This window comes from Xenopus tropicalis, chromosome 2, assembly GCF_000004195.4.
Source record: "Xenopus tropicalis strain Nigerian chromosome 2, UCB_Xtro_10.0, whole genome shotgun sequence".
Classification (NCBI taxonomy): domain Eukaryota; kingdom Metazoa; phylum Chordata; class Amphibia; order Anura; family Pipidae; genus Xenopus; species Xenopus tropicalis.
In genome coordinates this window covers 34,842,585-34,868,822 of record NC_030678.2, presented here as the reverse complement: position 1 = coordinate 34,868,822, position 26,238 = coordinate 34,842,585, and the positions used below count along the sequence as shown (strand labels likewise).

At 39.3% G+C, this 26,238-nt stretch overlaps 1 protein-coding gene across 1 annotated transcript; it reads left to right on the top strand.

Annotated features, from left to right (window-relative positions):
• The first annotated feature begins 1,444 nt into the window (after positions 1-1,444).
• Positions 1,445-26,030, top strand: slc13a2 (solute carrier family 13 member 2). The gene is made up of 12 exons (NM_001008097.1): positions 1,445-1,561; positions 8,845-8,973; positions 10,042-10,178; positions 13,183-13,493; positions 14,238-14,427; positions 15,408-15,530; positions 16,662-16,883; positions 16,999-17,108; positions 21,063-21,184; positions 22,107-22,268; positions 23,525-23,662; positions 25,270-26,030. The coding sequence occupies exons 1-12, from the start codon at positions 1,460-1,462 to the stop codon at positions 25,396-25,398; spliced, it is 1,875 nt and encodes a 624-aa protein (NP_001008098.1). The 5' UTR covers positions 1,445-1,459; the 3' UTR covers positions 25,399-26,030.
• Positions 26,031-26,238: the final 208 nt, after the last annotated feature.

Below are 26,238 nucleotides of genomic sequence, written 5' to 3'. Positions count from 1 at the left end.
GAGTGGCTCAACAGATAATTCATTAGAAGAGCTAAAACTTTCTGAAGTCTGCATAATGTGTAATTAGTAACCTTATAGAGCTGCTCTGCCACATACCTTTCATACTCAGCTATGACCTTTATGGATAGTAGTCTGCATCCTAGAGAAGTGCACTGTACATGGGCTGCACCCCTGAATGTTTTTCATGTGGACTGAATAGAGAATCCCCATGCAGGTCAAGAAGCCAACATCAAGTATAACAATCCAGCACCATGGGGCATCAGTACAAATAATGGCATTACTCTGAGCTTTTGGAACTGACTGCATTATATTAAAGAGACAATGTGAAACAATACAATCTTTGGGGTCTGTAAGCATGTGGAGACCATAAAAAACCTTCCAGGGTCAATCCAGATGCACAGACCTATGGTTAAGGAGGAGGAAAGAGCAGTAGCCATATGTGATAACAGAGGCTTCAATTCTTTGCAGAGGGCCTTATTTACCATATAGAAAGGCTGATAATTAGGGCGGCAGTTTTAGGGGGATGCCTATATGGTTATATTGTATGTGTGGGAAAAAAGGAAAAAAAACTCTTGCTGGCTAAATCAGAGCTGAGAGTTGGGGAACTGGTAGCCTCTGCGATCTACACATGTGCAGTAGGTGGGTAACAGTGATGGGATGGTAGGATTGGCTTCTTACCACTTACACAGGCAGGGTGCTGTGTTTGCGGAAGCTGAATTGGCAGGTGAGAAGATTCATATGCACTCTTTTAGTCCTTAAAGAGTCCTTAAAGGCCACTTACTTTGGATATTGCATACTTTGCATGTTGGGCATCAAACTGTTTAATAGATGGAAATAGCAAACTTCTTTGTTTTAAAGTGGGCAAAACCAGAAAATGGTGGTGGGCGAGGCTTATAACAGTGGGTGTGGCTTATTTTGGCACATTGCGCTCCACATGGTGCACATAACATACCTCCACTTTTCCCACCCCAAATCAAGCACTGGCTAAACCAAGCAGTGCTGCATACAGAGTTGCAACTCACTCAGTGTTTCACATTAGAGTAACAAGCAAGTTTTAAGGGGGCAATAAGTGCAATAATATATGCCATATTTTTGCACTATGTACTTCACCCCATTTTTGGTAAATGAGTCCATCTGTGCTTTAGGTGTTGCTAGATACTAATAATCATAATCTCTTAGTGTAACAAAGTCAGATGGCAGTTATGAAAGCTCTATTACACTGCCGCTCCTGGCCATGGACTTATGACTGGGAAACAGTTAACTTTCTCCTAAGTTTACCTATTATTACTTTGATTATGACACTTTCACAAGGAACCTCCTTCCTGGCTGTTCGTTCAATTGTGTAGGAGAGAAAAAAATGATATACACCCACAATTACCTGCAGTAGGTGCTACTCTTATATAGAGCCGTGGAACAGAGCAGTCTTTCCTGACTGACTAGGGCACAACTTGGCTGAAACATGGTTTCCATCTGGAAATGGATCTTGGCAAACAGGAATTATTTCATCATCTTTTTGGTCCCTCTCTTTCTTCTGCCCCTGCCCCTGGTAGTGCCCACCAAGGTGAGTAGAAGGGACTGCTGAAATCAGGTGTTGGAGTAGCACAGTGTGTAGCTAATGCTTTATTTACATTCCCACAGCTCAGGGTATGTTACCTGTTATTGGATATGAATAAAGGTGTACTACATGTAGTCACTGTGGCAAAGAGACATAGTGAATTCCTATTTGGAGCACCAGCAGAATGTGAATGCTATTGTGCCCTTTGCATTAGTGATGCAGCCCCCTCTCGACCCACTCTGATGCTGAATTGTTGAGTGTTGTGGGGTGAGGTGGGCGGCTTTGAGAAGAATGCCTGAGGGCAGCCTGGGGCCCAGACACCCCTATCTGTAATGTATCACACAAGCAGCTTAATGTTACTATATTCTGATATGAGATATTAAAGCAGATCGGCTCCCTTTAAGTTAACATTTAGTATATTATAGAATGCCTTATTCTTTGCAACATTTTAATCAGTCTTCAATTTTTATTCTTTTTAGTGATTGAATTACCCCAGCATCCAAAACACTATTGCTCTGTGAGGCTACAGTTGTATTGTTATTGTTACTTTTTGTTACTTATCTTGCTATTTTGGGCCTTTCCTTTCGAGTCTCTCATTCAAATCACTGCTTGGTTGCCAAGTTCAGTTGGACCAAAGCAACCAGATTGCTGATAAAATTCCTAAAGGGAGAGCTAATGAACAAACCGCTAAAACACAATAAAATTTCAAACTATTACTGTGTATCATACTATATATGATATGTAAAATATTAAGAGTATTTAAAGGTGAACTACCTCTTTAACAGACAGAGGTTTTTTTGTTTTTTTTACCATAGGTGATCTCAGGCATATAAGATGGATGTACCCTCCAAATCCACCCTTTGTACACTAACAGTACTAGATTCATCACTTAATGGGCCCCAGGTGGCACAAAATGCAACATTACAAGATCACAACACCAGTATTTTGCTGTGCACTGCTCTGCTCTGCTCTGGTTAAATATTTAAATGCACTTTTAATGTGTTATACATGGACCTACTGTAAACAACTTTTTAATTGGTCTTTTTAATGTATTATATATTTATTATGTTTCATGTTTGCAGCAATGCAACAAAGTGGCAATTACCCCCCTCAACATTTAAGGCTAAATTCACTACCAATCTTAAGATATGGGGCAGTCATGATCCTTTGTCCCTCACCCATTGCCGGCAAGCTTGCGCACTTGTTTATTAATTAATTGTTTATCTTACTTTTCAGAAAGCCTTTATGGCCATCATCTGTAATGGCCTTAAAGGTTTTCTGAAAAGTAAGATTAACACTGTTAATTGCTATGCCCTGCCTATGCCACACTCACACTGACATGGGTGCAACTGGCACATTATTTACAGATAACAAAGTTTTGCACCTGTCTTAGGGTGAAGACACATTGAGCTAATAGTAGCAGCTACATTCTCAGGGCTACTAAACTCCAGAAAATACCCTGCCATAGACAATACTGAGAATTGCCTCTGCTAAAACACACATAGAGACAATTATCAGTAAATGATCAGCATTGTCTACTTTAGTAGCTGCTACTAGTAGCTCCTTGTGTCTTCAGGGCCGTGACAGATGGGGAGATTAGTTGCCCGCGACAAACACCCACTAGAATTTAAATTGCCAGTGGGATGGCATACAAGGCACGGCGATTTGCCGAAATCACCAAAGTTGTCTTGAGAGGAAACTTTGACGATTTCGGCGATGCATATGCCATCCCACCAGCGATTTACATTCTAGCTGGTGGGATGGCATATCGGGGGGATTAGTCAAGGGAGATTTGTCGCGCATCTGTCTGCCACAGCCCTCACCTTTAGTACCTAGTGGCAGGTGCAACATTTGGGGCATCCTGTGATGGGCACAATAATGCTGGAATGGAAAAATATATTGCATTGGAGCTCTGGGAAAAAAATGGCAGATTGCACTGATTTTTTGCAACCCTATTTGTTATATTAACCCTAAGACCATATGCTGTATAGCATAGAGCTAATTAGACCACATTCTTAGTATTGAACATGCAACATGGATTGATTATTAAGAACCTTCCAACTTAAAAGGGGGTCCTCCACATAAAAAAATATTTATTATGTTTCTTGCATAATGAAAGAATGCCAAATTCTAAGCAAATTTACAAATTACAGTCATTAAACATGTACAGTGGTTTTAAAGGTATTTGTTCATGTAACTGCTGTTAAAAGCAGAATTATAGAGCTTAAGCAAGCTTCCTAGGTTTAAATTTTCTTTCACAGTGAAAACACCTGCAGAATCCAGAGAACTGAATTACAAACCACGCGCAACACTTTTTAAAACTGGCCATTCACATAAAAGACCAGCAACATCAATATTTTGGAATTATTTATTTGCTATCATCTAAATTGAATATATATTTGTATCTGGTCCAAGTAGAAAAGTTTTCCCTAAAGTAGAAGTCCTAACTGTATTACACTGGGTTTGCTTATCTGCTCCTTCATTCAGTCCCAGTTCAATTGCTTTTCTTGCAACGGATGATATATATATATATATGTGTGTAAAATACATATGTAAATGTGTTGGTGATTTATTAATAACAAACCATAAAGTGATTACAAGGAAGAAAGCCCTGGTTTAAATTAAGCTGGAGGGCAATAGGTTGTTGATCTCAGGTTTAAACATAGAAAAACTTCTCTGATCGGTGTCTGATCCAGTTCCATTTTATCCAAGGCAAGGTGAAAACGTACATAGACCACGAGTAGACAAAGCTGCCTCTGGGGACTTTAAAGGACAAGGAAAGTGCTAGTCACTGGGAAGTGAATATGATCTCTAACCTTAGACCTTGGGATGGTGCTCCTGTTCCCTCAAAATGCACCAGCTTTGGGAACCTTCTATATGAGCACCATATCACCATCTTTATTCAGTCTCCTAGAGGTTCCTTTCTATGTTTTAATGGCTGCCGCACATGCAGTCGAGTGAAGTCAGAAGCTATACTGTCTATACTGCACATGCGCCAGTCCTGGACCTCTGAACCAGATGTGGCCCGGGGACTAAGGTTAGCAATTGTATACTGGGTTATCACATATATTCTTCTCTTGTATGATTTAGTAAATACATCTGTTTCTAATCTGAAATGCACTTTATAACACAACAAAGATTAGTGTGGTTATCTCTTATCTTCCACTAATATTAGTATCTTAAGCAGCCAGCTTTAGCTCTATAAACTAAATAGGAACAACCCCAATTTCTTACACTAAAGATGTTATATAATAAATGGCAATTGGTTTGCCCATGAGTAGTAACCATAGCAATCAATCAACAGGTAGCATTTGCTGGTCACCTGTTTAAAAGTAAACATCTTATTGGTTGCAATGAGTTACTGCACTGAGGCAAACTTAGTGCCTTTGGGGGTAACTCTACAATCTGAAGGATATTTCAATAAGTATGAGAGGTCACTGGTGATATCTGCAATCTGTTTTTAAGGCTAATGATAGAGAAATGCTTGGCCCTGGCAATGCAGGAAAGATGGGGCCCCATCTAAAACATAGTAATGAATAAATCAGAGATGTCTAACATGAGTCAAGCAGATGCATTACTGTGGGTAGTTCGGTGGGCGCTTGCTGATGATATACTGGTGCATGAGTTCTGGCAAATAATGAAACTCCATACTGTGTAAAAGTTTGCAGACAACACATGGGAGTATTATAATCCTCTGTGGGATATTGTGATCCAGTATATAGCCTTATTTTGTAACATAAAAGTGCTGTGCTCGTCGGTGTGTTTGTAGGTATTAGCATGGCCTTCAGTTATTATCTCTAGCTATAATTACATAGGCCCCCTCTCTGGCTATTTCTGCAAAGTGACTGTGACCTTTGCATTTTGCACACCTATTTTTACAGTGAGCGATTATGCAAATCATTCAGTATTAACTAATGTTTAGCCATAGCCTGTGCAACGCCTCCACCGCTAGGGGCAAATGATTAACCCTGGACCAGCAGCAGGGGCAGGAAGATATTGTCTAGTGGGGGGATTCCTCCCTCGCCTTCCATTAACATATTTTCCTTTAATAGAGTCATGATTTGGCCAGTATTTTGCAAAGCCAGGACACAAGGAATGTGTCCTTATCTCTTTGGAATAGGCTTCACTCTGGTCTGTAATTTTAGTTCAGCAACATACAGATACACAAATATGTTTCCGTGGGGTGCGGAGATATTGCTCATAAGCTCTTATGGTTTCTGAGTTCATGTTTTATCACTGTGCTCCTAAATCCCAACATTTATTTTCTTTGTTGTATTATACAACTCATTCAGTCATTCAGCCGGCCTTCACTGATTGCAAGTTCATGACAATCACTGATTAGCTTATCTAAAACGTTGCCATGCCGAGACTAGTAGGCTTATGCTGTTGCTTTGGGACAAGCAGCTATGTATGAGTGGAGGTTAGAAGAGAAAAAAACAATGATTTCAGAGAATCTAGTCCCTTCCTAACTCATTCCGTAGGTGCTAGAAAGTGGCAAGGCCATATAAAGTATGATTCATTATATATTTATGCTTCATTGAAGGGCATTTTTACACATATAACCTAACCCAGTGATCCCCAACCAGTGGTTCATGAGCAACATGTTGCTGACCAACCCCTTGGATGTTGCTCCCAGTGGCCTCAAAGCAGGTGCTCATTTTTGAATTTCTGGCTTGGATGCAAGTGTTGATTGCATGAAACCCAGTGTAAAGCTAAACTGAGCCTTCTATAGGCTGCCAGTCCACATAGAGGGATACCAAATAGCTAATTATAGCTCTTATTTGCAGTCCCAGGAACTTTTTTCATTCTTGTTTTGCTCCCCAACACTTTTTCCATTAGAATGTGGCTCACGGGTATAAAAGGTTGGGGATCCCTGACCTAACCCATTGTGTGTTTCCTTTAGCTACTCCAGTTTCCTCCCACGCTCTAATAACATACAGGCAGGTTAATTTACTAAATTGACCATAGTGTGTGTGAATGAGATAGTAAGCTCCTCTGGGGCAGCAAATGATATGAATGCTAATCTCTGAAAACCTCTTAAAACCCCAGCAGCTTAATTCCAGAGCCATGGGGTGGGGTGTAACATCTTCCATGTTAAGTGAAAGGCATCCTTGTACCTCCAAACCACAGTGGTTTATTTAACAGCAAACTCCTTATTTAAAGGAGTTGATTATAATTATAGATGTTTCCTAAATCCCCAGTTGCCTTATCCAGGGGCCTCAATTTTAGGGTCGCCATGTCACCCCTTTAAATAAAGGGCACTTTCTGAATACACATACTGCAAGTTGGATACATGACTGCACACAAATACTTGATCCATGCATCCAACTTACAGCAAGTGTATTCAATCAGGGTCCTCTTTTAAAGGGCCAGATATCGATCGGGCAGGTTTAAAAATTGGATCGGGGGACCACATCAGCTCGTTGATGCGGTCCCTGAACTGACCGACGCCTATACCCGTCGTTCTGATGCAATTGTTTGCCCCCAGGGCCAAATGACCCTATTCTCTCTATTATCTTAATAACCCCCTGTTTGTATTAATGTATTCTACTGTACAGCGCTGCGTACATAATTAGCGCTTTATAAATAAAGATATACATACATACTTATAATAGGCTAGGTGTCACAAACAACTGTATTCAGTATTTACATTGTTCCCTGGTGTTGGCACTTGTGGCTCATCGGAGAAAAGAACAAATTAACTGTAAATGTTTTGGCAAAGACACACAAGGTACATATTGAAAAATTGCTGGAAAAATAAACAGTGTGAGTCATTATTAAGTTCCAGTTAAATGCACCTAGCTCAGGTCGGCATACCCGCAGTGCCAGCTGTACAGCAAACTTCCTTGTAGTGCTCTGCTCCCTAGCAGCCAACATTCTTGTGCTTGGGGAATAGAGTTGTGCTGTGTTAGTCCTAAATCCAAACCTTCCCAAGAAAACAAATTACAACTACTGTATGGTACATTTCTAATGTAGATCTGTTTTTTATTTTAAGTGTGCTACCCACAAATGTACTCCTGAGTGCTCCTTTACTAATGCAAGACACAAGCAGTGTGCTAATCATCTGCCCCTCTTGTATGCCAATTATTGCACACTATTTAGGTAGTGCAAAGGGTTGTGTATGTGAACAGCAAGTGCAGCTTAGAGACACAGTGCATTGGGGAAAAACACAATCCTTCCTTTAATTAAGTTTTACAGAAATTAAAATATGCTTTAATAGTAAACTGTTCTTTATTAAATTATCATTTTTGGCCTTGATCCTCAAACATATTTATCCACCATGTTTTTCATCTCCCAGCATTTCCATTTCTCAGAAAAAAGGTAAATAAATGGCTCCAGATTTCCTTTGCAAGGTACCTTTACTATTACCAGTGTATAAATGGGTGTTTCATTTTTCAGTCTTGTATTGTATACCCGCTGTTTTCTTAGATACAAGTGCAAACTGTTTTTTTGGGGGGAGGTTTTCAGACGGTTGATTGTATTGATGCATTTTGTGAATTATCTAGTGCAGTGCTGTCCAACTTCTGTGGTACCGAGGGCCGGAATTTTTCCGACCTATGTGGTGGAGGGGCGATAATGGAAGCCAGTTTTGACCACTCCCCTTTTTGAAACCACACCCACTTCAAACCACACCTGTGTTATCAAATGACCATACCCATATTAATGGTTGTAGTACAGCAAAAACCTGCCATACTCTGCCTGCCCTACCCTGCCTGTGTGTGCCATACTCTGCCTGTGTGTACCATACTCTGCCTGCCCTATCCTGCCTGTGTGTGCCATACTCTGCTTGCCCTATGCTGCCTGTGTGTATGGCACACACAGGCAGCCTACAGTGACACAATGCTGGCACTGCTCCTACAGTCTGCACAATAACTATATATTAAAAAACTTTTTAATTGCAGTACCAATATGTTCTTTTTGTAGTGTGCAGGTATTATTTGTGGGTTTCTGAGGTGTGAACAGGGGAACAATGGGGGTGATTACAGCCTGAGCCTGAGGTGTGAACACTGCAGGGGGTGAACAATGCAGAAACTAAAAGGTGTGAACAACACAGGGGATTACATGTTTAAACAATACAGCCTGATTACAGCCTGAATCTGAGGTGAGAACCATGCAGGGAGGGCAGTTAATCTCAGTACTGATACCATTTAAAGCTTACACAAGAGTAAGCCATCAAAGCAGCCAGACAGGTGGGGGGCCACACAGAGGGGGGTCGCGGGCCGCCAGTTGGACAGCACTGATCTAGTGGAACCCTGATTGGATTTGTTGTGTTTCCCTTTGCATAACAGGAGGCAAGCTGCGGCTTTGTGATCATTGTGATGGCGTTATTCTGGTGCACAGAAGCTCTTCCTCTGGCCGTCACTGCGCTTTTTCCAGTCTTGCTTTTTCCAATGATGGGCATCATGGATTCCACAGCGGTAATATACTTGTTTATCAGCAGTTTTTTACCGTAACTCCTCCATCTTATTATTCAGAAAAATGCTTGTAATGTATAATTGGCTAATTGTCTCACTTTGCTTTATTTTCACTTGAAAGAGAGCTCTATGGATTGTCAGTAAAGGAGCCAGGGTGTTGTGCTACAGATGGAGCTCCCTATTCACTTGAATGGGGCAAGTAGCAGCAATCAAAATGCACATTTTACCAGCATTTTCTACATTTGAAATTTTTTTTTTTTAACTAATTTATTTGGTAATCCTCCACATCCATGGTAAGAAAGTCACCATAACTGTTTACCTATATGCAAGGTTTACAGAGGTACTGAGGTTGCATTTTCCTACCCCTTTAATGGTAGTCTTAAGCTTTTAATAGCTTAGACATCTTTATAGAGATGGTGAGCATATACAACTATTGCAGTGACCAAGATTTTTAGATAATATAACCAAGCAGGGAGGCAGCAGCTATTGACAACTGATCAAGGTAAAACATTAGGGGTGGGGGGTTTCTACTGTGGCATGGCTGTGGTGGCTGTAGTGTACTGTTAAGTCTAGGATGTATTCAAAGAGGCTATCTCACAGCTGTTGTCAGAGAACTTATAGATCAATGCGCTTTTTAGGGCTTCAGACACACCAGTAGAGATCCAACCCTCCTAAGAAAATGAGAATGACAATCAGTATCAAAGATACATCCAAAAACATATATAAATACATACAGCATATTGTACATAACAATCCACAGACAAGCAGGAGGTCAGGGCAAGCAACAAGAATTCTTATCCAGTAATAGGAAGATTGATACAATGATGCAGTGGCACAAAGGCAGTGAGGTGTGGATCCGCCGGTGTGCACAAAGTCCTTACAATCATTTGGTAATTCTATAACTTGGGACGATAAACATGTTTTTGAATATGTACACAATTGCAGAGAATTGATGATAGTAAAACGTGCCCAGAGAATTTGTATTGATTGTTCTTGTCTGTTTATGATTAAAATATTGTCCAGACTTAGTTATAGACAATCAATGCTTATATCAGTGTTCTGGAATTGCAGGTGTGCAGCCAGTATCTGAAAGACACGAACATGCTGTTCATTGGCGGGCTGCTGGTTGCGATATCGGTGGAGAAATGGAATTTGCATAAACGCATTGCCCTAAGAGTGCTGCTGATTGTTGGAGTTAAACCTGCCCTGTAAGTCTAGAAGAACCTATTGGAAACTTGCATTTTTAGGTGGTGCGTGTATTATTCCATATGAATTGTAAACGGTGGATACAGCTGTTTTAAAAGCCAACCACTGTTTCTTCACCTCTTAACATGCTACCATATTAAAAGGCGGTATATTATTATTTACACAAAGGTAAAATAAAAATTGATTAGCAAAGGTATTAGGTCAAGCATTAGAGAGAACATCAGTTAGTATGGCTCAGATGTACTGCACCCAGGCCCGGGGAGGTATAGTTCTGTTATTGGGGACACGTCTATCCCTCCTCTGAAACACAGACATGTAGCAGATCTATAAGGGAGCTACAGTAAAGGGGACATTTTTAAAGATAATGAACATTTTTAGCCCAAAGTGAAAACCACGCAATATATTATTCATTATTGCCTACAAGATTGAGGAGGGGGGTTCAGGTATGCTATATGTTTTCTTTAAGAGGATTAAACATACAAGTGTATTTGCAGGATTCCCCCAGTGGTGCCTATTACCAAAACTGACAGATTGTTTTGAAATTACCCCCTTGAAAGGTATTTGTATAATTAGAGGTAATACTGTGTTAACCAATGCAAGCAGAAAAAAGGTAAGTGTAGTAGGGGCAGAGCCCATCCAAGACATGGCAATTTCCTTTTTTGTTTGTGAGTGCTAGCTTGCTGAGTTCTTAGCCAAGAGGGTCTTCAATGCAGGATAATGCAGAGTTGAGATGCCACCCCATTCTTTTTCATATATACCAAGGTCACATTTACTTCACAACATTTGCAACCCAATTGTATTGTGTTATTGTACTAATGATGCAGTTACTTTGTATTATTCTCTCTCTCTCTGCAGGAGACTAAAAAATAATAAACACAGCTAGAATATTTCTCCTAATCCTTCTCTGAAAGATCTTTTGTTATCAGCCTCTATTTATTAAATTCCAATTAAAAGGAAGTTGGAGATATTTCCATCAAATATTTATACTGTACATAACCAAGGTCAGCTTGGCAAGGATGATGGACCACAATGGCTGGGTTAGTGTAATTGCAGTTGAGATGAACTGTGCTGGATATGTGTTCTGAAAAAGACAGAACAAGGGAAGTTCTTGGTCTTTGTTGACTAAACGGATCATGAGAACCCAGTTCAGAATAGATCAGAATTTCCCCAAAATATTTCATATATAAAATCAAAAAGATTATAAATATGTTAGAGGTTGGCCCATAGTGCTTACTTAGGAAAGAAAAGATTGGATTTAATAGGGTACAGAGTTAGCACCTTCGACCATACCCAAATGGGAACCATCATCAACTATGGAGTTTAAAGGGATTCTGTCGTGATTTTTTGATATATTTCTTATTACTATATCACACTATTCACTTTGCAAATAATTGATTCTACCATTTAAAGTTTTATTCTTGAACCAATTCTTTTTAGCTGTAATATTGGTGTGTAGGCAGCCATCTCAACCGTCACATGACTGAGGGCACATGGGAAATAAAGACTATATGCAGGATTCTGCAAGATTCTGCAGGATTCTGCTGGAGAAACTGATTTTGAAAAATACATGTTTACCCATTCCTTTAAAGAACTCACTACCTGACTGACCTGGAAGATGTCTAATGAGAATACTTCTAGTGCCAGTAGTGGGGTCTTAGGTTATCTGAGTCCAAGTTACACCATGAGTACATATAATGAATGTGTGCAGCTACAAAATATAAACACAGATTTGAAAACACAGACCTCCCTTTTGTAGCAAAGGCGTTAGTTTATTCCACATTATTCATGGTGCCTTACCATTTTTTTTAAAAAGGGGAGATGGTTATTATAAATCTTTGGAAATGGGTGCATTATGAGAAAATGATGAAAGAAAATCACATGACCTTAAAATTAACTTGTTATAGACTGCAGAATTCCCACACATTGCTGGTCTTCAATGTTATTTTTTAATGTTTTTTCTGTTCTGTAGTTCTCAGGCTTATTAATTTAACTGCCATCTGTTTGCTATGGATTAATATACCTAGTTACTAGAATGCAGCTTTGAAATAATAATAAACAATGAACAGTAAAGGGCCTGTAAATAACAATAAACTTTAAAGAATAAGAATGACAATAAAAGTGAAAACCTCTTAGATGTTTTGTTGTTTGTTTTTTATTTTTAATTTTCAGCTGCTGTCTGGAAAGAATGTTAATAATTAATAAATATCCAAAATGGCATAATGAAGACCAAATAAAAAGTTAATTAGAATAGGTTCATCTGTAACATGTGACCCTAGAGTACTCCACTTACCACTGCTACACTTATAAAATGTTAGAATCATTAATACACTTTCTAAATTATCTTTCACACAGTTTTCACACAATTATCTGTACACATAGTTTGTATGAATCTATATTTCAGCTTTGTAGCAGCAATGAGAGGCCATGATTGTAGGGCTTGGAATGTGATGGAGTTGGTGGTAAATATCTATAAATGGATAGAAAACATTTTATTTTCTGCTATAATAAGAATTCATGTATCTGCTGCTCCAGTTATGGGGTATTTTTAACCAAAAACCAAAAAATGATTGTGATTTTACTATAGCTACTATAATACAGTGGGACTGAAGCAGAACAATGCTAGGAAAATGCAGTGATTTAATTAGAGGGATACCAAACTTAAGTCCACCATTAACGGACTGATATTATCATACAAAACCTTGTTTCGTACAATATTCGGTGCGTTTTATGGTGCCTCGACAAAATGACTGATATTGCAAAGGCTGCAATCATCATTAAAGTCTACGTTTAGTGCTGAATCGGCAGGTGGAGGTAGAATTTCTATTGTTTCTACCTCCATATCTGCCGGTTCAGCCCTGAACATCTATGGAAGGTGGGAACGATCTTTCCTGTGACCAATGGTCGCAGGAAAGATCGTAATTGTTACGTGTATGGCCACCTTTATGGTGACTGCAAACTTGTTCTTTGACTGTGACTGAGTCCTAGCTTTGCTTATTTACATTACAGCCTGCTTCTTGGATTCATGGTGGTCACAGCCTTCCTTTCCATGTGGATCAGTAACACAGCCACAACGGCCATGATGATACCTATTGCACAGGCTGTGCTGCAGCAGCTTCACACCTCGGAAGAGAGAGTGGACAAGCCGTCAGAAGAAACAAAAAAGAATGTGAATGGAATGGATAATAGCATGTATGAATCAGTATTGCCAAATGGGAAAATGATCCTGGCAGTAGAAAACACTTATGCTACTGTAAACGAGGGATTTGAGATGCAAGATAGTACTAAAGATCCTGAGCCTTCCAAGCTAGAAAAAGAAAGTGAGTATTAAACAGATACAAAATATAGGCAGTAGCACCAAACTCGACTTCTATCAATGTGAGGAACAGAATACTCAACATTTAGGATGAGGGTAAAAATTCCAACAAATTAAACTTAACAATTTCATTCCATGCTATTTTTTGAGCCAAATTGTCATTGGGATAATCTTTTGTATCACTAATGGGCTTATTTATCAATTTCCGAGTTTGTGAATGTGAGTTTGTTTTTCTAAATCAAATAAACTAGCATATTGAATGCTCACTTATTTACAAAAATTTGAAAAACTCAAATTGAAAAAATGGCTTGAGTTTGCCTAGTACAACTCCCATTGACTTCTATATAAACTTTAAACTTAACCAGTTTTTAGATGGTGAAGCTTTCATTTAAGTTTTTGAGTTTTTGGCAATAAATACCATATATTCAAGTTTTTAAGCTGTAATTCGAATTCGAGTTTTTATTAGCGGAATCATGAAAAAAAATTGACGTTGATTAATCACCCCCTAAGTGTAGCCCAACACCTTTATTGGAATAGCAATCAAACTACCAAAATTGCTATTAATAGGGATAAAGACAAACGAGGTAGAAAGGCTGGTATTTTCTTCCAATACATTTACTTTGGGACTTTAGTTGTTCTATTAATATAATGATAAAAACCTTACACAAGACACAATAACTCATGTGTATTATGTTCCAAATGACTATCCAGTCTATGGTGCTTACTTCTTTCCTTAATTCTTTTGCAGGTATTGGCCCAATAGTGATAGAACTTGAGGATGAAAAACAAAAGGAAGAGAAGCAGAAACTTAGATTGGAGAAGCACCTGAAGATCTGCAAAGGAATGACCCTTAGTGTCTGTTATTCTGCCAGCATTGGTGGAATTGCAACATTAACTGGCACTACCCCAAACCTTGTAATGAAAGGACAAATGGACGAGTAGGTACTTGGAAACTTGAGAGTTCAGTCAGATGCCAGGCAGGGCAGGTGGACCCCTTTTAGTCCTCAAGTCATGCCTAAAAGTCAAAGAAAACTAGCAGTCTTATATATAGTAAGGGTAAGATATAGTAAGCCTCCACTGGGAAATGGAACTGTACTGAAAGGCAGTATAGATTCCATTCTGAACTATTTATATATCAGATGGCTAAACTCACCTACTGTATATGTTAAACAGGCAATGGCAATGCCAATAGTGTTGGCTGATTTACTTTTTTTCTGCAATAAAACAGTATCTAACACTAGAAGTTAACTATGATAGCATAAAGCTATTTTAATGGCAAAATAATCCTATTGGTTTTAATATATTCAAATATTTTAGTAGCATAAGGCATGGTGACCCAGGTTACAGAGTGACTGCTTATTAGGAAAATGCCAAAGCATTACATATAATAGACCCCATCCATCGATCCATGTATTACTGAAGCAACCCACAGGCTCTGTGTCAAACGTTATATAGCTATGGCACATCAATAGGTACTGCGTTATGTGCAGGCATTACATTACATGGCTCTGATGTAGCCTTGGCAGCATGATAAGATAAAAGTAATAAAGCCATTAGAAATGTAAGTATATGTTGATAGGGGTAACATGATTGTTGGCACTAATAAAGACAAAGAAGACTTGCACGTGGATCTCTTGTTCATGCAGCTGGTGAGTCTTGATCTTCCAGAAAAGAAGAGTGATAGCTCATACAGGGACATTGTATTGCAATGCAGTTTGCATAAGTGCAGGGGTGAGAAACAGCTGGACGAGGCTGGTGGGATTTATAGCAAGTCTAGAAGTTTAGCCTTTATCTACTGCATGGGTACATGCAGTATTATTTATTTTTTGTGATGTCCTTTCATGCAGAAGTCTTTATGCTACCTGTGTTTTGGTTTATATCCTACAGTCCATTTTATTCTCATTCTTCTTTCTTGCAGGCTCTTTCCAGAGAACAATAATGTCATCAATTTTGCCTCCTGGTTTGGTTTTGCATTTCCTACAATGTTTGTACTTCTGGCATTATCCTGGTTATGGCTCCAGTTCATGTTTTTGGGATTCAAGTATGTTCTAGTGTGGAATTCTTTTCTATACATTCATTGCCTAACTGGAATAGAAATCAGTGCTGATAATATAAAACTTACTAGATATATTATTATTCTGTTGTACAATGTTTTATTTCATTATAATTACATATGAATAACAGGTGGTTAAATGTGTTGGACTAATGCTGCCACACAAAGCATTTTACAGATGTGTCATACTGCAGAGATTTGTCCATGGTATTTTGATTTATTTTGTTGTTGGTATTTTTGCTTTCCCTACAAAAGCAACATTCCAAGTACAAAAATGGTAAAAGCCATCATGTTTTTTGAAGTTACAGTATAAAGGGGCAGGCAGAAAGGTACATAAGCATATCCAGACCCAGACTGGCTATCTGTGGGTTTATTGGGCTGGTGGGGGGCTGTTTGGGCCTCTGTGTACTTGAAATGCCAGGGTCTATTTTGAATTCAAACTTCGAACTGGGTATACCCAACAAAGTTCCTATCCATTTACTAATTTGCATTTATTTAGATGTACAAATTAGGGAGGTCCAGACGTCACAGGGTGCAAAGCCTTGTCCTTACCACCTCCTCAGTGATAACTACAGGGCTTTTAAGCACCTTGTGCCTTTCAGAGCTCCCTAGCTTGCACATAATTTAGAGTTGAAGATTAGGTGGGGGTAGGGGCCAGACTGGGGTATGGCTGTGGGCCACTCTCAGCCTGCCCACCATGAATACAGAACTGCCTAACATAGGCAGCACTGTATCCATCCAGAAAGTTCCAGTCCTTTTACTGCATTGAGGAGCCCAAGGACCTGCACAGGCACTGAGGGTGAGGCATGGTGGAGGCTATGCCAGCTTGAATTTGATTTTCAAATTTTGCACCCTATTTTGGCAGGTATAATCAAGCCCTAACATATAATATACATATATACGTAAGCAATCTTTATAATAGACACGATTCATAGGTGTTTATAACCTAGATACATTTATTATATGGTTATCTGTAGTAGACAGCACCACCCGTTCGTATTGTATAATTGCTGTTTGATAATAAAGAAAGAAAAAAAAAGATAATTAAGAAAGTAAAGGTCTTCTTGGTCATGCAAAATATTCCTTATTGAGCTAAATGTGGTCTTGCTTTTTTTTAAGCTTTAAAAAGAATTTTGGGTGCGGTGGGAATTCAGAACAAAAGGAAAAGGAGAAGAGAGCTTTTAAAATCATTTCTGGGGAGCACAAAAAGTTGGGCGCCATGACATTTGCTGAAATATCTGTGCTGGTGCTATTTATACTTCTGGTGCTGCTGTGGTTTACAAGGGAGCCCGGATTCATGCCAGGATGGGCAACCATCAGTTTTAACAAAGATGGCAAAGAGTAAGTCTGACTTTTGCGTGTTATAAAATTATTCCAGAGTCAGGAATAGAGGGAAATTTATCAAAGACAAATGAAAAAAAATCTAATAACTCTTCTTTCTTGTTTGATCTGCCAGAATGGTCACAGATGCCACTGTCGCCATATTTGTGTCCCTCATGATGTTTTTCTTCCCATCGGAGTTACCTTCTTTCAAGTACAGAGAAGATACAGATACAGAGAAGCCAGGTAATTCTTTAGATCTGAGGCTTCCTCAAATATGTCCACAGTACCGTTGTGCCGCAGGGTGGTCCTGTGGCTGCTGATCAGATCAACGTTCCCACTTGCTGCAATGCTTGCTGCTCCAGAAAAATCTAATAAAAGATGCAAAGTTTGCACAAGGTCTTGTAATCCATGGCAACCAATAAGACGTATCTAGGGTTTATAAACTCTACTACCCCATCTCTGAAGCTTTGATTCTGCATCCTTCTTCTTTGGTATGCCTCTTTATGTTCTCCTCTTATTATTAGTGTCCTATCTACTCATTCTCTATCGTCTGCCCCTGTTATTCTGCTTCACCTTTAGCCATTCCTTCCATCACTTTCCCTATTGGCAGCCCTCCTAGTTTTATGAAGATAGGGAGACTTTAATAGCATTAGATGTTTGAACATTTTTTTAAATAAAATGTATTGCCTTCAGTTTTTCAGAGCTTTAAAAATTAAGACTTGTATTTAGTTTGGCTGAACACTAATGCATTAGATTGACTGAATCCAGGAAATAATGCTGATTGTTGAACCAGATTCTGGATTGAACACAACCCTAGTTTACAGTCATAAATATGAATAATGTAATTTGATGACAGTGTCCATGTGGGTGAAACAGGCACACCCAGGTTAATGAAAGTATATAGATAGCCTATATCTTTCTCTCTGTCTATGCAGTTTTCTAGGGAATAAGGAATGTGTTTTTTATGGAAATGGATTGTCAGTATAGCAAACTAATAAGCTAAATTGCATCTTAGCTAAAGCTAAAATTACAAAAGCTCCCTGAAGAACATGGTGGGACATTAGTCTTTCAATGGTTCTTTGAATGGTTTCTACATGATTGGGTACTAATTAAAATGTGATGATCATCTGTAACCAGGAAAGTATTATGGAAAAAATACACTTCACTCATAAAACAACAAATTCCCATTTCCCCATTAGATATTTTGAAATCAATGACATCAGCAATGTTCTAGGAACTATGGCTTGAGCTTCTACTGAAGTGAACTTTGGTTTGGTGCCTTCTGGATTGTGCGCACGAAAAGGGAAAGTTATGATTAGTGAAGGTGGCAAACATTTTTGGCTGTTGTTGAGCTACGTATAAATGACTCAGTCTGATTGGCTTAGTGCCTTCAGTGCTGTATTAATATCAACAGATCTACAACAGGCAGTATAAAAACAAGACCTGGGCTGGCAGATTTTATGTCCCCTGACTCCTCACATCACTTTACAAAATGCCAGTTTAGCTAATAAATGAATTATAAAACAGACATGGCTGATAAAAGCTTGCTTACCAGGCAGAAATACTATCATTCTGTAAAACTGTAATCTCTACTGAGCGATAAAGCACAAGATAGGATCTTCCATTATGAAAACAGATAAAGCCCATGCGTGCTTTGTACTTCTACTTTAACCTGTCACACAATGTAAGACATATTAAAGGAGAAGGAAAGGCTAATAAAGAGTTAATCTCAAGCTGCAGGCATACCTTCAGTTCTCTCAATAGTGCCCTTATGTCTCCCCATATTTCACCTGTTCAGATGATCAGAAGCCAAACAGGAAGAAAAAACCCTGAGCTGTCTAAAGAAAGTTCCCATAATGCCTCAATCCTGCACCGAGACCAAGTGTTAATGCTCAGTTTGTAAGACTATGAGTCAGCTTCCTGCTGATTGGCTCAGATCCACATTCCTAAGGGGGGGAGTGAGTTCTTAGCATTCTTGAGGGAGGGGGGAGCAGGAGAGAGGAGAGAGCTGAGAGCTGCGTGTCTCTGGCACATGAATTACAGACACAAGAAATCTTTTGACAGAGAACTAAGTGCAGCATTTCTGTGAGTGCTTGTGGCTGTATTTACATAGACCTTTCTGATAAAGCTTACTTAGTTTTTACCTTTCTTTCTTCTTTAAAGACGTAAGTATATTGAGTGCCATAGATTTAGAATTGTTGATAAGTATAGTATAAGATAAGTAAGTTAAGTTATAATAATGGTCTTATTTAACCATTGGTTTATGCCATGAGCTTCTTACTACCTACTTCATTAGCCATGTTCAGGTCTGGACTGAGATTCAATATAGGCCCTAGCAATGCAAGTACATAGAGGCCCAAACAGCCCACCAGCCAACAAAATACTGACTGTCTATGGCATTTGCCAGACTTCACAGTCCAGGCATGGCCATGTTAAAGGAGAAGGAAAGGTAAAAACTAAGTAAGCTTTATCAGAAAGGTCTATGTAAATACAGTCATAAGCACAGTAATGCTGCACTGAGTCTCCTTTTTTGTAAACACGGCTAGAGATGGAGCAGTAGGGAAGCTACTTAAAATGGCAGCTGCTGTCTTAAGCAGTTCTAAAACTGTTTACTCAGGTATGGTAATGCTTTCTGCAGAATAAATATATTGTTCTAGGTGGCACTAATGTGGCAAATCTATTGGCAGTAAAATGCCAAAATGACTTTCCTTCTCCTTTAAGCCACTGAACACAGGTGAAGGTTTGATAGACCCCAATGCAGGAATACCCACCCTGTGGTACTTATACTGTGAATGTGGAATCAGATTTATATAGTTCATACCAGCCCTCCTTCAGTTACAGTTTAGTCATTCTATCTCTTTGCTACTCCTTCTACATTTTTGTAGGGCATATTGGAAAATGAATGCAGTCAGTAACTAGGACAGTGATGATTATTTAAGACACATAAAGCACCTTTCAGGGACTTTTACCAGACAGAAGGTTTGTATATTAGGATTAGATCTCCTGAAGATCATTTCTAATGATGCCATATCCAGATTTCTCTACTTGCATTACATTGGGAGCGAATACAATTAGCTCCACCTTCAAACATATTCTTCCTTGGTGCACAAAAAACATTTGTATAAAATGTAATCTAATGTGTTCTGCTTGATGCAGGGGCCAATAGAGGACAGACAAGGTATTCTAGCTTTTGAAATAACTGGACATATTCAAAAAAAGAGCATTGCATTCCAGGCCCAGACTGGCAATCAATGGATTCTGGCAAATACCGGAGGGGCTGCTGTAAGATGCCATAGACAGTCACTGTTTGTTGGACCTGGGTGGGGCTTTTTGGGTCTCTGTGTACTTGAAATGCCTGAGCCTATTTTGAATCCCAGTCCGGACCTGTTGCATTCATTTGCTTTTATGACTTCTAGGAAAATTTGCTGTACTGCCCTTCTTCATCACCTGTCTGGGGCTAATAAAAATTCCAGTTAAAATGGCCATAGACTTTTCAGCCCCTTATCTATACAACCGTAGAGAAATTCCTCTTGACCCTAGACCTGAATTTATGACTCCATAAGCCTCATTTTCCTATTTTGGAATGCGTCAACAACAGTGAACATGTCTAATTTTCTGTATATTTGTGTGTGTATACATATTTATGCAGAATTTAAGGGTTAAGATTGATTTTGTTAGATCAGCATCACTGAATAAATCAATAGTTTGCCTGCATTACCCGAAGCACTGGAATGCAGGAGAAGCAGCTTTGGGGACCCATCTGGCACTGCAAATGTCCCTCATTCTCTCCAGCAGTATTCTCCTGTGCTTTCCTCTGCCTGTAAGAATGGGGACTGCCCTAATCTACAGTTAATATGCCTTCCTATATTTTTTCCAGCTTCTGGTTCTGGTTCTTGTAGAACTGTGTGATGTTCTCTTGAAATATGGGAGAGAGTTTAATATGGTGTAGTGGGAGGAGGCTGCTGTGCTACTAAACGAGTATTTCTTGTTATCATCAATATGAAGGTGAACCAAAATGTAGACGATTAGTAGGGGAGACTGGGAACTAGAATAGTGCAACAGTTGGAGAAATCCAGGTTTCCTATTCAATATAATTTTTTTTCTTTATAATGTAATATTGGTGAATAAGAGTTACTTTGAACCTGTCTACTTTTTTCTTAATGAGAATTGAACATTGGTTTTTGGATTTGTCCCCAGGAATGAAGCCAAAGTTCAGAGTACCACCAGCTTTGCTTGACTGGAAAACTGTGAACGAGAAAATGCCTTGGAACATTGTAATTCTGCTGGGAGGAGGTTTTGCCCTTGCGAAGGGCAGTGAGGTAAGGCATAGAAGAGGTTCTGCAATTAAATGAGATGGTTTGTCCCAGGCCAGTAATGCTAAAAGCCAATCAGATATTTGCTTTCAGCTGTGGTGTACCTTTAAAGGCCCAACAAGAAATATCTCCAGTTGGGGGTATGACATGCAGTCCCCACTTCACTTGCTCGGCTGCCTACCTTCTTGCTCATTTGCAGAGGGTGGTGATAATAATATGGCAGAATGAGCTGGGGAGAGAGACAGGCCTTTCTGAATCCAAGATGGCAATCGGACCAGTCCCTGGATCAACTTGTACTAAGAGCTATCTCCCATAACCCTGTATTCCCTCACTTGTACTAAGAGCTATCTCCCATACCCCTGTATTCCCTCACTTGTACTAAGAGCTATCTCCTATAACCCTGTATCCCTCACTTGTACTGAGAGCTATCTCCCATAACCCTGTATTCCCTCACTTGTACTGAGAGCTATCTCCCATAGCCCTGTATTCCCTCACTTGCTAAAAATCCATCCAACCCCTTCTTGAAGCTATATAATGTACCTGAGAGTACATCCACTTTAACAAGAGAAGTCCACAGCTCTATCTCTAAAACTCCATTTCTGAATATTTAGTTGGAACCTCCTTACTTCTAAGTGGAATGCCCTGCATTTTTTGATTTGTATATGTTTATATGTGGGATCCAAAACGAATTTTGAACCTCCAAGGGGGGCTGAACTAAAAAAATATAGGGCACTCTAGGCTAGAGGGAAGTTGTGGGAGCACATCTAAGCATGTATAAGTATTATAAAAGTGCTATTGATTTTTAAACCTGTTTAACAACTTGCTAACATCACAGGTAAGGGGCAACGGCCCATTAATGGCCTAATGCAGTTTGCTGGATAAAAAGATGTTTTAAGTAGACTCTAATCAACTTCTGTTTTGATTTTAGGAATCAGGTTTGTCATTATGGCTTGGAGAAAAGCTGACCCCTCTGCAAAGCATACCCCCTGCAGCTATTGCTCTAATTCTGTGCCTACTCGTGGCTACATTCACTGAGTGCACTAGCAATGTGGCGACCACAACCCTATTCTTACCCATCCTAGCATCCATGGTAAGGTCCTGGCAACACCACTCAGAGTCAGATTTCAGTATTACTTGCCCCTCATCAGCTCTCTTGCCTAAATCAGGAATGTGTCTGCCTACATTTTGGGGCGCCAGTCCATATACTGACTAGGCACGTAGCTGGGTCCTATCACTACTATTGCAATACCTCACATCCTGTGGCTTATTTATAAACAGATCCAAACCAGGCTGCATATTATTACCATTGCCCTGGCACACCAACATTGGAAGTGCAGAGATAGTTGATAAAGATATGGGATCAGTTATCCAGAATGCTTGGGACCTGGGGTTTTTTATGGATAAGGGATCTTTTTGTAATTACGATCTCTGTACTTTGTCTACTTTAAACATCAAATAAACCCAATAGGATTGTTTTAAAAGCTATAAGGATTAATTATTTATTAGTTGGGATCAAGTACAAGGTACTATTTTATTATTACAGAGACAAAGGAAATAATTTTGAGAATTTTAAATTATTTGATTAAAATTAAGTGGTGATGAACTTGAGTGATGAACTTCTCATTATCCAGAGATGGGTATGGGACCCATTATCCAGAATGCTCTGGACCTGGGGTTTTCCGGATAAGGCGTCTTTCCGTAATTTGTATCTCGTACCATAAGTCTGCTAATAAAATTATTTAAACAGTAATTAAACCCAACAGGATTGTTTTGGCTCCAATAAGCATTAATTATATCTTAGTTGGGATCAAGTACAGGTACTGTTTTATTATTACAGAGAAAAAGGAAATCATTTTTAAAAATGTGAATTATTTGATTATAATGGAGTCTGGGAGATGGCCTTTCCATAATTCGGAACTTTCTGGATAATGGGTTTCCGGATAAGGGGTCCAATACCTGTACGGGGCATATTTTCCCCACTACAGTAAAATAAAATATTAGAAGTCACAAAACAGCCTTTATTTTTTATATTGTATTGGCACATTATCTCGTATAGCAAAACAGAAAATGTGTTTGTTTTACTACATTTATATTGGGCTAACTTCTTGTTAATCACTGTGCAATCACTGAAGAGCCAAAACATCATTAAAAGCCTTTATACTCAAGCCCCTCAGTGGCACCATTTCTAACCTACACTGATGTAGACTAAAGAACCCAGGGTGCATTATGGGATATGTAGTAGTCATTCTGCCCATGTAGTCTTTTTATACAAGCTATATATATATATATATATAAGTTTATGGTATTGCCTTAGATCTCATAACTTGTGTTGCTTCTTTCCTTTAGGCCAAAGCAATCCATCTGAACCCACTGTATATCATGCTTCCATGCACACTATCGGCCTCCTTGGCTTTTATGCTGCCAGTTGCAACGCCACCCAATGCCATTGCCTTCTCTTATGGGCAGCTCAAGGTTATCGACATGGTAAGCAGTTTTTAAAACAAATCACTATACCTACTGCAAAAGATATCTGTTTACCCATATGCTGTTTCAGTCATGATGGAAGTGACTGCCGTGTAATGTCTGTTTTAGGTGTGGCGATGTTCCCTGCCCAGTAGAGGGTGCCCCTATGCCGTCACAGTGCTGGCACTGATTAGTTTCACTGAGCCGCAAGATACTCTTGCTGCCAAATTGAATGACAAGCCCATATTTTCTTGTTTTACTTACTTTATAAATATATATTCATTTCAATGAAATTAATTTTATCACTGCCACAATTTCCTCCTCCCTAACTTCTTATACCTTAAGACTTTTTAAATAAGTGCTCTTACATCCACTTTAAACATACAAAGATACATTCCTAGATGAGGTGGGTTCACCGTGAACATGGGATGAATACAGATTCTGTCACATAATGGAGAAGCAACTGTGGTTGGACTGTAGCCACATTGTAGGCACATTTCCTGCACCCGATGTACATATATGTACTTGGAATGTTTGGCCAAGTGAGGTGCAGGGACTGTGTTTGTAATCTGGCCTCCATTCACGCCTAGTGACTAGAACACTCCCTTAGAAGACATACAAGGTATGGTGCACCAACTGGCCCAGCCCCCTGTGGGACTTGAGTTACCCCAGGTGCAAGGTGGCAGTAGCTCCATTGTTCCCCCAGCAGAGGCAGGATGGATGCAATGGCAGCCATATAAGTGCAGGAGCGTGTTTGGACACAAGTGCCTGAATAAATTACATCAATATGCCCTCTCCATTGCATCCATCTTAGAGCAGCCACACTTAGGGGTGCATTTGCAAACTACCCCATAGCCTTTGATGATATTCGGCATCCAAGGCCAGATGTTCTTTTCGCTAGTTTGTGCAAACAAATATGGAAGGCTCAGACCGATTGGGTTGATTTTTTTATTGGGTTTAATAATGAACACCTCACAGAATTTCAATTCAGAGCCACTTTGTAATATTCATTTCATGTTTACAGGGAAACTGCACCAAAACACAACTTAAAAACATAATTTCAAGCAACTATGCAATATACATCAATTTAAAAATATGCAGCCGTTTCATGGTTTTAAGTGTAATAATATGGTTTAGAACAGTCCCCTAAGCCTGGCCCCCTGTTCTCCTGCTGATCTGGCTGACTACTTTGTGACTCAAAAAAAATGTAACCATAGTCGACTGTCCTCAGCCTGCCTTCAGCCTGCATCCTCCCAATCCCACAATTCCCTGCACACGTGATGTCAATAAGGAAAGTAAAATCACAGTGCAATGCATTGTGGGTTATGTAGTTCCTGCATGCTGTCTGTATAGAGGTTGTTACAATTTTCAACATCAGTGTTTTAGTACCTCCTTCCCTACCAGGATTATATAGAAAGAGAAGAACTGTTTTGCAGCTGGGTTTCAGCATATAAAAATGGTATTTATTCATGCATTTTGAAGGAAAATATTACAGTGATAGGTATATTAGGGGTTTCTGCGTTATGTGGGGCAAGTTTTGGTTCAGAAGCCAGAGTTCCCCTTTAATGATGTTTAATCTCTATAAGCAGTTATCATTACTCATTTAATATTTTGTATCCCAAATACAGGCAAAGGCAGGACTACTGCTCAACATTCTGGGTGTGCTGACTATAACACTGGCCATTAACAGCTGGGGATTTTACATGTTCGACTTGGGCACATTTCCATCCTGGGCAAACTCCACAGGGCAGCCTTAGCATTTGTAATGGACTGTTAATGGCCAGTTGTGTTTAACTGGATGCCAAGGAGCCTCAGAAGTATGATAAAGTGGTGGATGTGGCACAGGTTCAGACTGGAATTCAAAATAGACCCTGGCATTTCAACTACCAAGAGACTCAAACAGTCCCCCATCAGCCCAATAAACAGTGATTCTTTATGGCATCTTACAGCAGCCCCACTGACTTCTGCCAGAATCCACAGATTGACAGTTCAGACTCTCTAGTGTCCGTGAATACGCACAAGCCGTGCCCACCCTGTGACTATAAGCAGATGGGCCGAGTACCCTACCGGCCTACAGAATAGTCAAGGTAGCATCTCACTCTGCTCTGCAAAGCTTTTAATTGGGGACCTTATCAGTTAATAGTACTGTTAATAAGGGCAATACCCAGCAGGCAAGAGTGTAAAAAGTTCTCTCTAAGAACTTAATTTTTTGTATCAGGGCAAGTATCTCACTTGTATTTATTTAAGAAAAATAATGTAAACATTTTAATGGCTCTATCAGTATTGGGTGAAATATCTAGGTGCCCTAGGTTTCAGAGCTCAATGAGCTACATGTTACTAATGCAAATACATCATTAAGTATTGTAACAATAAAAACATAATACATTTGTACAGAGTGTGAAGTCTGGTCATTTTATATTATAAAATGTTTGCTATTTGATTATTTTTATTATATATACAGTATATATATATAAATAGAGAGAGATTCAACAATGTGCTAAAGGAAGAATGAAATAAGGCCCCCCCCCCCAGAGGCTATATTGCACTGGGAGCCCCCAGTCCTGATCACTACTATCAATGCTGTTATGGAATGGTTA